The sequence below is a fragment of the Falco peregrinus genome, chromosome 8 (assembly GCF_023634155.1).
Source record: "Falco peregrinus isolate bFalPer1 chromosome 8, bFalPer1.pri, whole genome shotgun sequence".
In the NCBI taxonomy this organism is placed as follows: Eukaryota; Metazoa; Chordata; class Aves; order Falconiformes; family Falconidae; genus Falco; species Falco peregrinus.
The window spans coordinates 8,889,240-8,903,389 of record NC_073728.1 but is presented as its reverse complement, the minus strand read 5'-3'; the positions used below and the strand labels follow the sequence as shown (position 1 = coordinate 8,903,389).

Below are 14,150 nucleotides of genomic sequence, written 5' to 3'. Positions count from 1 at the left end.
TGCTCCTCTCCTACTACCATTTATTAAGTACAAGTGGTTAGTAATCCTTTAATCACGTCTAATTTTCATGGCTGCAAGCAGGGTTGTCTTTGTGTGCTACAAACAACTGCAAAGCTGCACAATACATACACACAAGGGGAAATTTTCACTTAGCTCTTCAAGTACCTTACACCTTTGAATATTGGAAGACATCTGAAGGGTACCTTTTTTAAGATATAAAATGATACAAATACTGCACACAAAGCTGTTCAAAATACCTGTCTAAGCGTAATGTGTTGTACTAATCTTTAACTAGCCCTACCCAAATAAGCCCCATAAGAATTCATTAAAAAAACAGCCAAACGAGAACAACTGTAGCCCAAGGAAAATTAAGAAAAATCAAGTACACAAGGTCAGTGTAAACATGTTCTTTAATATCACTGAAGATAAATTTAGAAATCCAAGTCAGGTGGGTTTCAAATAAATAATCATTTTGAGTAAGTGTTTACATATAAAGGGAGCTCTCAAAGCAGCAGTGCACAGTTTATAATTCCTCCCTGCTAACACATCCCTCCAACAAGAGAATGTACAGTAGGTAGTGCACACTGGAACAAAAACAATCACAACACAGGGCACACTTGCCATCTTTGATGATACCACTGAATATGACGCTGAAAAGGAGGGAGAAGCAAATGAAGGCATGTACTGCCTTTTAAAGCACCTCTATTTTCCCATAGTCTTTTTACCAGCATAATAGAAATAAGAAGCCTGGGAATACAAGTCATCTTTCTGCTTCTAAAAATCCACTCTTAACTCAAAGATTCACACAGCAGTGCTCCGATATAGAAAATGTATATCTCAAACTGACATTGCAGGATAACATATCATCCCCATCTCAATTGGTCTCTACTCAGGGACACCTACTCTTACTTTTAAAATTCCTCTCCAATAACTGCAGGTGTAATCCAGAAAGCTTAAAGACAGGGAAGAGCTGTTGTTTCTTGTAGATCCTGGCACACTGTACTACAGAACCAAGACATGACAGGCCTCAAGAAGGTGTATGGTTACCCAGCAAATTATCTGGTGTTCTACATAGCTCAAATAAAACCTTCCAAAAGTAGAAATTTTTCCTCAAAGCGAAGATTTGCCTTTTTTAAATGCTCCAATTATTCTGTTATAAAAATATGCCCAATGTGAAATCTCTCCCATCAAAACAGAAGATTAAACAATCTAGGAAGACCAATGAGAAAACATTGTAAATATGCCACAAATATACTTGCAAAAGAGTTACTGTAAATTGTTTTCTTCTTTAAGTTACTATTTCATCAGAATATTTTCTCTATGCAGATAGGGGTGGGGCAGTCTTCCACGCTTTGTACTTCAGTTCAATAGGCAACTGATCTGTAATAAGCAAACCAGTACTCCCCATAGAAGCACACAACCTACTAGCCTAAATTTCTCAACACACCCAACCTGCTTCATTATTCACTTTTTCTTCTCCATTCCTAACATACCTGGAAAATGTTCTGTCTCTCTGCTATGAGTCAATAATAAAAAAACCTTACTATATAATACTGCTGTGTACCTACTGAATAAATATTACAAGAGTTAAGGACTGTTTCAATTGCTAGCTTGGCTTTGGCAAAACATGAATTGGGCTAACATACACTGTATACTTCACACATTTGAGTCAGGGATGCTGCAATGTTTAACAGATACAAAATGAAGTAAATCTTAGATTTCTAAAACTGTCAGTACACAGGATTCCCAAGTTGTTCTGAATACAGGAGCAGGGTAATCAATTTTCAAGGAAAGCCACATAGTCAGTCAATCTGGCCAACTGCTGTTCATTTGGAATTGGTGGAACCGGAGCAGGTTCTACAAAGATAAAACAAATGCATCATTAACAAAAATAAGAAAGTAAATCCATCTGCAATACCATCCATCACAACAGTAAGGAAAAAAATTAAATGCATCAGACTGTTAAACAGTCTTACGGGGGCTATATCTTTAACTGTGCCTCCTACCTACACAGCTTTAGCTGACATTAATTTTGTTATCTGCAACATTAAGTAGTCCAAAAGTCAGTAACAGCAGATATAGCTGTAAGAAGTTCCAGTTGTCAGCAGTCTCCAGAATTTTTTATGCATACGTTGGAGTCTGAATAACGAAGACTTCTTGACAAGAATGCTCCTGGAGCTCTTCAGTTGCTCCTTTCCTTACAAGTTGCCATACAGAAGATGCCAAATAAATCTACTGGGTCATCTGACAAAGCACAGCAAAGTGCTGCACGGGTTGCAGGAGAACACAGTGCACATGCAGACCCTTCTATAAATGCCAACTAATCTGAGACTACATTTTAACAATAGGTTGGAAGACAAGTGACTGAAGCCAGGGAGGCAAGTTAGGATTTAAAAATCAGAAATAAAAATAGCAGGGAAATTTGCATTTACCCTTCCTGAAGGGGTTAACAGAGTAGCATTCACAATACAGTTAAAGTAGACATACTGCTTTGGGCTGCAAGTATGTGACAGACTGACAATCAAGAGAATGTTTTCAAAAAGCAAGACCCCAGCTCTTGAAATTGGCTTAGAATTAAACCTGTCAATTTAAGACACTTGAAAACTGTTAAGACACAGCAAGTCACCAATTCAGATCTGCGGTCACCATGTTGTGAATGACAGAGACAACAGCATTTTGAGAGTCAGCATGATACAACATACTACACCTCAATCTATAGTTGAGCTCCGAGTAAAACCAGAAGATTGCTTTCTTCTGCAGGGGAGACTTCAGAACTCCCACATCACACAAAAGCAATGAAACCTACCTAAGAGTTGCTTTGTGAAATAATTGCCTCTGGAGTCAGATGTTTTAGCCATAATCTTACTGTTTTACAGGTGCCATCTACCCCTTCTTGGAATCTGCTCCCTACTTCAGCTATAGGAGGGGGAATCTCAGGCACTCATTAAGATGTGAGGGAAAGAGAAGACAGAGTAAGAAACATGTTCACATGTGGGGTGCAGTTTTGGTTGGTTGGTTTTTTGGGGTTTTTTTGGGGTTTTTTGTTTGTTTTTTTTTTTTTTTGAGGTGGGGAGTAACAATATTCACTTCTCTAGGACCTAATTCCCATTTTGTGATGCTGGTAAAATTGTGTTTCTATTAATAACATTTAGACATATTTAATTAATCATATTTAGACATACGCAAGTAAGATTATATATAAACAGAAAGTACCTGATGAAGGAATAAATCTGTTAAAGGAAGCTTCCAGCACACCTGAAGAAAAACACATAGAATTTAGACCAATAGATCCATTTTAAGCAGTTCTATACAGCAAGCCAAAACTGGATGAAAAGGTTAAACCTGTTCAATTATCATGTTTTACTTCATAGCTAAAAAGCACAATACCCAAGGTTTAGGCGGTTAGACATGCAGCTTCAAACAGATCACAGACTCCTGCCTCTTTCTTTTGCCTCAATAGTAGTTCTTGCACACGCTTTTGGAAAAAACCCACATGTATCTAGTTTCCAGTACTCATAAGCACTGCATATTTTGCAACCAGTTAATAAAAAAAACCCAATCACATAAAAAGCTCAGGGCTCTGGTTGGTTATGTGCCCTCAGGGATAAATTTCAACACCTTGCCTGGCACATGTTTATTATGATGTTCTGGGCTCTGAACACCTAAAAATTCTGCCCATACAAACAGTGTATTTTCTTAGCCTATTAGATGCTGCCCTTTTGGATATGCCATAACTTGGCTCCCTCTTCTAGAGCTGCACTGTGCAGTTTAAGAGCAGTCATTTCATCCTGTCTTCACAGCTTAACATTTATTTTTGCCACAGCCAGCCACAGCTATACCTTCAGCAAAAAAAAGCCAAGTATTTCTGCAGGCTGAGCTCTGCAGGAACAGATATTCTGTTATCAACACCATGACAAAGAAAAGATCGAGTAGAATAAATTTCGGAAAGCAAAGGGAATTATACCAACAACTGGAGCTCCTCAAAACACAAAGATTCACTAGATTCCTGCCAAAAGACCTTCTACTTCTCCTGAAAAAATCCTCAAGTTCAAAATGGTATATTTTTTTAACTCATCTTTATTAGATTAAGACATGTCATTTGAGGTCATCCAACTTATGTTCCACTGAGTCAGAGCCAGCAGCAGAGGAGGAGAAGGAGAAATCATAGCATATCCTGTCTGCTTTTGTTTAAAAAACAGTTAATTTGAGGATGTAGTTTATCCAAACTACTTGTAACCCCAAACCAAACCCACTACTTTGTACTTCCTACATTTTCTAAATATTCTATGTTGATAAGTGCCATAAACCTCCACAAAAAATATCTAAAGTATTGTGCAAAACCTCTTAATTAAAAACTAACACCTAATTACTAGATAATGCTAAACTCTATGTCTAATGAAATAACAGCTCCACCTACCTGTTTTTTTAGGCATTACCATACGAGTTGAAAAGTCTGCTTGCCAGCCCTGCTCTAACACACCTGAAAAGGCATTTTTACATTTGTAAGAACAAATACCTTAATGACTGCTAGAATTGCAAAATAAAGATGCACGTTAAGACCAGTAGAAAAGTACCTCAGTTCACTGCCTGTACACCACAGCTCCAAGACATGTATTTCATACAAAAATGCTTTTATTTAAACATGTAGTTCAACAAATAACATCATGAAAGTAATAGCACATGGGACTAGCTTAATCCACTACCTTCACTCTTCCCTCACCATTGAATTGCCTTAACATTTCCACACAGAGAAAGGGGAGGATAACCAATGGCAACTAGTGGCAATAAAAATGAACACTTATCCAGAACAAAAGACGACATTTGTCTCTATTCACTGCCCCATCACTTCTCTTTATAGCAGTTTCAGAATTTCTACACGTTTCTATTTACCATCACTTACAGCCCTCTGATCTCAATCATCTGTAGAAAAACTATGAGTAAATAAATACAAAGTACCTTTCACAGCTTCTTCTACAGGAAGCCCAACAAAGGCTGCAAAATCATCTGCAACTATTGATGTATATGCCTGAGAAACCAGTCCAAAGGCTCGTCTCCTAGTTGCATCTAAGAAGAGATGAACACTGTGAGCAGACAGTAGACTAATCTCCATAACTAGGAGATCTGAAAAAATTTAACACATTTGTAAAACCACTAGCACCCTTAAAGCTAGCACTTTAAAAGTTCCCCCTCCCTTCCCATAACCCACTGAAATACTACAGTCAGCAGCCAGAGACAACAGCTTGCTCTATGCCAGGACAAAACCCCCTCAGAGACCACATTTAACTTCCAAATGCAGTTTGCAGCATCTTGGGTACAACCACCAGTATGTAAACCAGTTAAGGAAACTGCTTCTGATGGCATTCTCCATTTGCAGTAAACTTGCATCAAACAATTCAGAATCAGAAAAAAAGAGAAAACAACTAAACTATTCATGTCTTTTTTTCCACATTACTTTGATAACAAGGCCTCTAAAAATCAGTTGTTTCTGAAGTTACAGAGGATTTGTTATTGCAAAGTAACTGGGAAGGCTTTTCAGCAGTCTGTACTGCCCTCTGGTAGCAAGACTTTGCATATTACTGTTACATAGTCTACAAAACATTTGTCTACAGCCACATCTAAAGAGAAATCTTTCCATAAGTGTTGCAGAGTGCTGAAATGCCAAGCCAAGTCCCCTAGATTACTGGTTAAAACTGGGTAAACTAATGGTCTCTTTTGCTATTATAAAACAAAACGTATACTGTACAAAATTCCACTATGAAAGAACATATACAATCACATACACAATCTTAATAAAAACAATTCAGTTTGTTTCTACAAGGTTTTGTAATGAGCTTTTTATTTACACCCAATACCTAAAATCCTTTAAGTAAAACCTACAAAAACTTGGCAACAATCTTCCTCAGCACTTTGATTTTTCATGACAGTCATTTGTCTAGTTGCCTATTTGTGTTTGAGCACAGAGAAATAATTTATGGTAACATGTAATTCCACGCTACCTACAGAAGTTCACTCTGTACCTCTAAGTGCTTCCATGATTGGTTGAATAGTCTCGGACCACTGATGTGCACTGATTGTTGTATAGATTCCTGGAAAGTCTCTCTGCCAGATCCTTTGTCCTACTGACCAAACTGCACCAAGTTCAGCATTTGCCTGTTGTGACAAAAAAACCCCCCACCAATTAATCCAGAACAGCATATTCTCTATAGTGACCATACTGTATAAACCTACTTCTGTTCCCTTCCCTTTCCCATTGCAAAAGTAACACTACAACACCTGTAAAGATGAACAGGCAAGCACTGGCAAATCTTGTTCTAGCAGGTATCACTGCTGCAAGCTCCCTGGTCCATCCTCTACCAAAATTTTATCGCCCACGTAAGCAAAGCCTGCTCCCATCAGTTATAGCAATCCAGGCTCACATACCAACTAAACCAATCGTGTACGATAATCCACACTTAGGCTACTGACTGGAATTGCAAAGAGACAGGCACAACTTATTTTCTGCTTAAAGATACTTCCCTCTTCAGTAGAGGCTTTGTAAAGTAGAGACGCGGTTTGCACAGTGAAGCGAATTTTTAACTTGAAAGTCTTGCAATCTTGATGACAGGTCACATCTGCTGAGCATGTAGTTCACTGCACAGAACCAAACCCGAGGCTACTCACCCAACAGAGTCCTTGGCAGAAAAATCATTATTTGTGAGCTTTATGAAACTTTTTTTTAGTATGAAACAGCATTTCATGAAGTACTTACAGATTTGATAGCAGGAGGGATTCTTTTCCAAAGATACCGCGCGTTATTCCTAAAAAAATTTAAGTTAAAAATACTTCTCAATAACCAAATGTTTGCTACAAGGACACCAAAAGATTTGTTCAGATGCTGTAATTAACACAGTCTCATCTCAGTGCTTTAAAAAGATTCATTCTTCATCTACTGAAGTAAAAAACCAAAGTTACTCTTAGAGTAGATAACACGACTGCCACAAAACAACAAATAATTCATTAACTGCCTCATTTAACCCAAGTTTAGAAAAGGTTTTTCATTTATCTACCCTAGGCAGCATTTCACAAGAGTTAGTTTTGCAGTTTTATCTTTGGAATAGCTGCCTCTGAGGAACACACATACAAACAGTAACTTTTCATAGCATCAATTGTCATTTAGATCAGTGGTCTCCAAATCTCAATCATGCACTTCCAGCAGAAAAACATTTTTCAGCATGCACCCCCCCGCCCCGTACATGTATTTATAAGTTACATACATGTACAACTGTATTAATATATTATGCACATTATAAAGCAAACAAATATAGAAATTAAAAAGAATTAAATAAACACCATTTAAAGATATTTTTATTTAACTTATTAACAGTACAAGAATACTTCCTTCATGTGCCCACACCTCACTTTGCATACCGAAGATTTAAACTGTTTTGTGCATGTTCCTCCCAACCCAGCTTTGTCACATACATTCTGGAGATGTGGACATATTGAAATATTTACTCATTGATCTTCAGAGCATAGCAGTCAAACTGAAATGGTTACAAATTCCCCAAAAGGTTTAAAATGCAAAGTAGAGAAAAAGACTCACTGCTTTTCACTAAAGCACAATTTAAAACTTCACCATCATTTGAACCAAGGCTATCTGCATTAAACTTAATACTCGGTATCAGCATTCAGGGAACTTGCCCTGGAAGAATATACATCTACAATGCAATAACACACTCCGAACTTCAAATCCCCACACCAATGCTTACTTTGGCTTGACAATCAAACATGGCTGAATATTCTGCCTGAATAAATAATTGGCAATTACTACATAAAACCCTAAACACAGTGAATCAAGTTCACACAGGGACACTGTAATAACCCATCAGATTGCATTCAAAGGATTACAGTTTAATGCAGCTTTAGCTCATTCAAGCCAAGAGCACCCCTCATTTCTAACACATACAGTTCAGAGTTATCCTGCTGTAATGTAAGCACAAGGAGCATCTCGCAATCCTATTCAAAGCAAATGCAGCCTTGAAAAGCTACAAATCAAAACACTGACATGTTCAACACTTTCTAAAGAGCCAACTTCACTATTTAAGGAACTTTCTCCCTAAAGCAGATCTGTTTTCCTACAGCTCAAAAGAGTGGGCAACAGCAAACAGCAGAGAATAATTTTCCTGACAGAGCAAGGGGTGAAAGACTTAATTTCATTAATATTAAAAAAAAAAAAAAACCAAAACAATAAACCACAAACCAAACCACAGTACTGCCTAGGATTGATAATGCCTATTTTGTCAGTCACGCAACCAATTACTAATATTCTGGCAACTGCAGCTCAAGCTGACAATGACAAATTCAGTATCTGAAGCTAAAGATTAAGACAAGCCACTTACATGTCATTATGCAACAGGTATAAAGCTAGAAGTTGGCCATAAACAAGGGGTGTTGCAATTCCTCCAGGGGCCTAAAAAACAAGTACAAATAATATGGTTACATATTTTAAGAGAAGTATCTCACAAAATACAGCTGGAAGCCAAGTTTAATGAAAACTGAACACTTCAAGACAATTTCCACACCCACAACCACCCATAATAAGTCTGGACAAATTGTCACAGTTGCTATGTTGTATCAATGCAGTTTATCTTACAATGAAGAGTTAACTTGCACATGCTAGAAGTTTTACTTAGAAAACTTAGTTTGTTCTTTTGAATGAATAAAGTAAGCTTGTATCTTTCATTACTCTAATGTTCTAGCTTATGCTCATGAAAGCAGTAACCATCTCACTTTACAGTTCCTCACAAACAGCTGTTTTTAGGCACTCATGATTTCATTTGACTTAAACTTCATTTCAATTCAGGATGCTCCACCAGAGCACAGCTTCTCCACTCACTTGAGCTGCCCTTCTTAAAAGTCGAAACTAAGCTTGGACACTTGACACACTTCAGACCTCACAAATCATACAAGTAGAAAAAATTGAGTTATAATAAAATTATAAAATTTTGAAAGTCTATAATCATTTAAAAGCTAAAAATATTTCCAATAAGATTTTACTAATTTATCAAAGGATAGTGTAGCAAGCACTCACAGGAAGCCAGTTATGCAGCTATTTCATTTTATTACATGTGTGATTTATAGGCTCATCTAAGCCAAAAGCAGGTGATTAGCCATGTCATGGAGCAGATATCATTGTCCCCAGCCATTCTCACACTTCCCAGGGCTCATCACCTACATAAAAATACAACCGTTTCTGCAGCTGTTCCTTGGATTATGCCCAGTGAAACAAAGCAAATTAATTCACACCACCTGTTTTAACTGTGTAAGTTCACCTTTAGTGTCTCCACACTAAAGAGAAAACTCGTTAATTTCTCTGCCAGAAGACTAGCAGAACAGAAGGGAAAGTTAACTACCACCAAAACAGCTAGACTTATAATCTAGTCTTACTGAAGGAAGCTCTGTGGCTCCACCTATCCTGCAACAAAAAGCACAGTTTACGTATCAACTCACGATCTAAAACATGAAGCCAGTCAGCATATATTATTGTGCCAATAAGAATCTTCATATGGATGCAGACATGCACAGCAAATAAGTTATCGGCCTTTATAAAGCATTTGGGAACAGTTTGCCAGGGGTGTATCTGTTACCATTTACTCTAAGACTCTGCTCGCACACACAGCAGAAACTTTGAGCAGAGCACAGTTGAAGTCCAGTGACCCATCGAGGTCCAACGCCACACGCTCTGCAGCAGGGAGGTGAGAAGGATATGTTACACTTCCTCGGGTGGCTGCAGAAAAAGTCCAAAGCCTGCTAAGCTCTACCCACACCATTCAGAACTCACCCTGACACAACTCTCCCACCACTCCAGAGGCCAAAAGGCCAGGCAAAGCCACTGCAAGATAGGTTCAAACCATTACCCAAATCAAGTATCAACCCATGTTTTGAAGCTTTTAACATGTGAAGGGGAGCAAAAAGGTAACTCCATTTACAGAAATACAATGTATAAGAACCAAAATTTCCTCACATCAAGCCATTCAGTGACTGTTAATACATGCTGTGGTCAGAGGACTAACACCATCTCATAACCCTACGTATCCCTCTACCCACACTTATCTAATACATGCCTTAGCAGTAAGTGCTGTGCATATGCTCCTCCAAAGGGAGTACTGAACCATTCCCACCAGGAAGGGGTAGACACACTCAACTCTCGCACATGGTACAAGGGCACTCCTCTGCTTCTCTATGCTTATGTGCCCATTACTTGAGGAAGCACATAGCTCATTTTCAGCGCAACGATCTCCCTCCAGCTTCATTAACATTATTCTACAGAACTCAGGGCATAACAAGAAGCTACAGCACCATGCTGAGCATATGAGAGGCATGTGGGCTCAGCATAGAAACAGGGCAGAGAAACACCAGCTGATGCTTGATGATGCACACCCATATGTGTAGGGACCCCTTCCATTTAGGGATTGGATTTTTCACTGCAAAGCTGTGTGGTTTGTTAACACCAAAGTTCTGCTGTGCCAGTGATCACGTACAGGATCAACTGTCTCCCTTCAATTGCTAGGGCAGCAGGATCTAAAAGCCAGAATCATTAAAGAGCGCATGAAAGAGGAAAACTCCAGTTTTCCCTTCTTACAAATCACTACAGTAGGACGCATGAGCCCTAAATTTTCCCTTTAGAAAAGCCCTGGAAACGCTGCAAGATGAGAAAGGCTCTTTGGGTATCACTCGGGAAGAGCTTTTAGCATTAACATGGTGCCACTTGGATTTACCCCAGGGGGCAGTCTGGCACACTAACGTTGCACGCAGTCTGACTTAAAAACTCATCAAGTGATAAAATTCAAAACAGCGCAGAGGAAGCCTCTGGTGTGAGCTCCCATAATAAACGTACCATCAATCTAATAGCAATTCTCCAAGCCTGGGTCAGTGCTCCACTTACCTGTTCAACATCTTCTTTTTCTTAACAACGTGAGATACACAGAGACCCATGAACTTCTCTCTCACACGCACCCTCCAAAAATACCCTCATAATTGTACTAAGACGCACTCGTTTTGTCTGCAACTTGCAAGTTTCTAAAAAGCTTTCTGGCGGGCTTTCACACAAGCAGCCAGTTCAAACACTGAACCCTTATCAACCTCACAAAGGCAGAGTCATGAATACCTGTCCCTGCAGGATCAGGTTGGCCTCTCAAAACAGCGCTTTCAGACAAAAGTCCGCATTTACCGCGACCAGAATTACTGCTAACCCTGACCCACGACGCCAGAAACCCTCGGGCCCGCAGCCACCAGCGCGGCGGAGCGGCACCGAGCCCCGAAGCTCCGCCGGGGCACTCGGGGCCTCAGCCAGGCCCCGGCGCCCCCGCGCCCCTCCCGGTGCTGCGCCCCCCCGCACCACAGTACCTCAAGCTCCTGGGTCTCGCACTGCTCCAGGAGCTTCTTGAAGCTGAAGGAGTTCTCTGCCATCACCGCCACGGGCATCTTCCCCTCACGGCACCCCACCGCCAGCCAGAACCGCCTCCCCTTAGGAGGCGGCCGCGCCTTGACATCACTTCCGTCGCGAGCGTGACGCACTTCCGCCCGCCGCACAGAGCACGCTAAGCCGATCTAGCACCACCTTTTTGATGCTCTGGAGGACTGCGGGGCCGGGTTCCAGGGCGGGCGGGCGGGCGGAGGGCGTGGCCAAGACCGCGGCGCGCCGGGCCGGCGGTGGGGGCGTGGCTGGGCAGCACGTGCGGCACCCGCATCTTTTAGGGAACAGGTCGGTTATGCCGCTTTTCCGCATTATTTCTGCGTGCTTGTGTGTAATAAAATTTCTGCGTGCTTGTGCTGTGTGACGCGTAAGGGACATACCCTGCATGGAATCACAGACTGATGGAACAGTTTGGGCTGGAAGGGGCCTTGAAGATGACCTAGTTCCACCCCATCGCCACGGGCAGGGCCACCTTCCACCAGCCCAGGTTGCTCCAAGCCCCATCCAGCCTGGCCTTGAACACTGCCAGGGATGGGGCAGCCACAGCTGCTCTGGACAACTTGTTCCAGTGCCTTCACAGGAAAGAATTCCTCCCTAATACCTAATCCAAATCCACCTTCTCTCAGTTTAAAGCCATTGCCCCTTGCCCTATCCCTACACGTCCCTGTAAAAAGCCCCCTCCAGCTTCCTTGCCGCCCCTTCAGGCCCTGGCAGGCTGCCGTAAGGTCTCCCCGGAGCCGTCTCATCCCCAGGCTGAACAACCCCAGCTCCCAGCCTGCCCTCACAGGAGAGCGGCTCCAGCCCTCTGATGGTCGTCGTGGCCTCCTCTGGACCCGCTCCATCAGGTCCATGGACCTTCTTATGCTGGGGGCCCCAGGACTGAACGCAGCGCTGCTGAGGGGGTCTCACCAGAGCGGAGCAGAGGGGCAGAATCCCCTCCCTCCACCTGCCGCCCAAGCTTCTTATACAACTAATTTGCTTTCCACCACTACCCCCCACAGCCCCATATCCCTTGAACAAAGCCTGACCCCAGCACTGCCCCGTCACCTTCCATCCCCAGCACTGCCCCAAACACCATCCCCAAAACCATTTATTCTTCACATTCAGCCAGGGACCCCTCCAGCCCTTTACAAGAGAGTTTCCCCAAACTCTGCTCAAGAGCTGCACCACCCCGATGCAAAATTAGGGTGCCCTATGCCAGCCTGACCCCACTGGAGGTGTTCCCCACAACACCCATGCTTTCGGGTTGAAAAAAGAAAAGCCTCTTGATGCTGTGGCATAAAGGAAGGCTGGCATAAAGCCTGACCCCTTTGCTGGGGAGGCTTTGTGCTCCAGGAGAGGTCTTGGCTATCGAAAAACAAAAATAATGTGTGTTTGTGTTCTCTTTGGGATTTTCCCGGGGAAGAGCACGTTGGCAGAGGGCTCCAGGTGATGGCACTGCTGCTCCGCCGGCTCAGGCATCGCTTTTCCCAGCCACTGACCTCGCATCCCGCTCCCGTCCCCACCAGCCGCATCAATCCCGACGGCTCTTCGTTGCCCCCAGCTCCACGCTGGTGTCACTTTGACGTTCGGACATCTGAGAGGAACATTGGCCTCACCTTTTGCTCCCATTCCCAATTATCTCGTGCTTTTCGGGAGGCAAGGAAGGGAGCAAAGCGGGTGGCAGCTTGCGATGGTGCCAGTGGGAGACTTCCCTTAGCACTGGCGGGGCTGGCGTCAGAGCATCCTGGATTGCCACCATGGAGCACGTTGATTCGGGACAGCTTCACCGTGGTGGGATGTCATGGGGTGGCAATCCTCCATCCCGATGTGATCCTCCTTCCCGGTGCCAGGTGGGAAGGCACAAGCGGGTCGCTGGCACTGCTGGCCATGGGCAGAGCCGGTGCCTCTGTGTGTGCTCCTGCTCTCTGCAGGGACGCAATTTCATTTTTTGGGGAAAAAAAAACCAGTAAAAATGGAGCAGATGAGAGCTTTCCGCGAGAGGGCACTAGCTGCAAGAGAAACAACCTTAAAAGGCCAAGGCAACCGGAGCGGGGCTGTTGCCACCTCCAAACATCCCACTATCCCTTTTGTGCAAGAAACTCTTTCCATTTTGGGGCGGTCAGGCTCTTTTTTATATTTCTTTTTGCAGGATTTCATTAAACTTTGGGGACAACAAAGGAAGTGTTGCTTTCCAGTTTGGTTAGCTGAGCCTCCCAAAGCCACCAGGACGTCTCTGGAAGCAACGCCTCGGTGTGGGGGCAGCCGGAAAAGTTGTTTCCTCTCTCTTTTTTTATTCTTCTCTCCATCCCTCTCCGCTCGCCTTTCTGCAGTGCCCCAGAGGCCATCTCCCTGCAAGCCCCAGGTGCTGTGCTCACCATGATCCGCGCCTGCCCTGGCTCAGCCAGAGCAATGCACCGAGCTGAGCTGCACACTTCAGCTGCTGAGAGGCATGTGCTTCCCTGTGGGGTTTCCTACTGAAAAATCCCTCTGCTGGGGGAAACTTCCTCTGTGTCACCAATTTCAGTGCTCCGTGTTGGCTTATTGGTATATTGTTTCCTCCATGTGCATCAGCTGCAAACCCTGCTATTGCAAGAGCTGGGGATGCTGCCAGAGCAGCTCGGCGGGGTCTTCAGGACCCTTCCTTGCCCCATAAGCAAAGAGGAAACCTGGCATCACGGCTGGGAGGTCAACCCTTTGAGCAAGGTGCTGTAAC

The 14,150-nt window shown here is 42.9% G+C and overlaps 1 protein-coding gene across 1 annotated transcript; it reads right to left on the bottom strand.

Moving 5' to 3' along the window:
- Positions 1–392: 392 nt before the first annotated feature.
- On the bottom strand, positions 393–11,537 carry COPS8 (COP9 signalosome subunit 8). The gene is made up of 8 exons (XM_055812743.1): positions 11,386–11,537; positions 8,379–8,449; positions 6,749–6,797; positions 6,018–6,150; positions 4,957–5,064; positions 4,418–4,480; positions 3,214–3,255; positions 393–1,857 (listed from the first exon to the last, which is right to left on the bottom strand). The coding sequence occupies exons 1-8, from the start codon at positions 11,461–11,463 to the stop codon at positions 1,778–1,780; spliced, it is 624 nt and encodes a 207-aa protein (XP_055668718.1). The 5' UTR covers positions 11,464–11,537; the 3' UTR covers positions 393–1,777.
- Between the last annotated feature and the right edge of the window lie 2,613 nt (positions 11,538–14,150).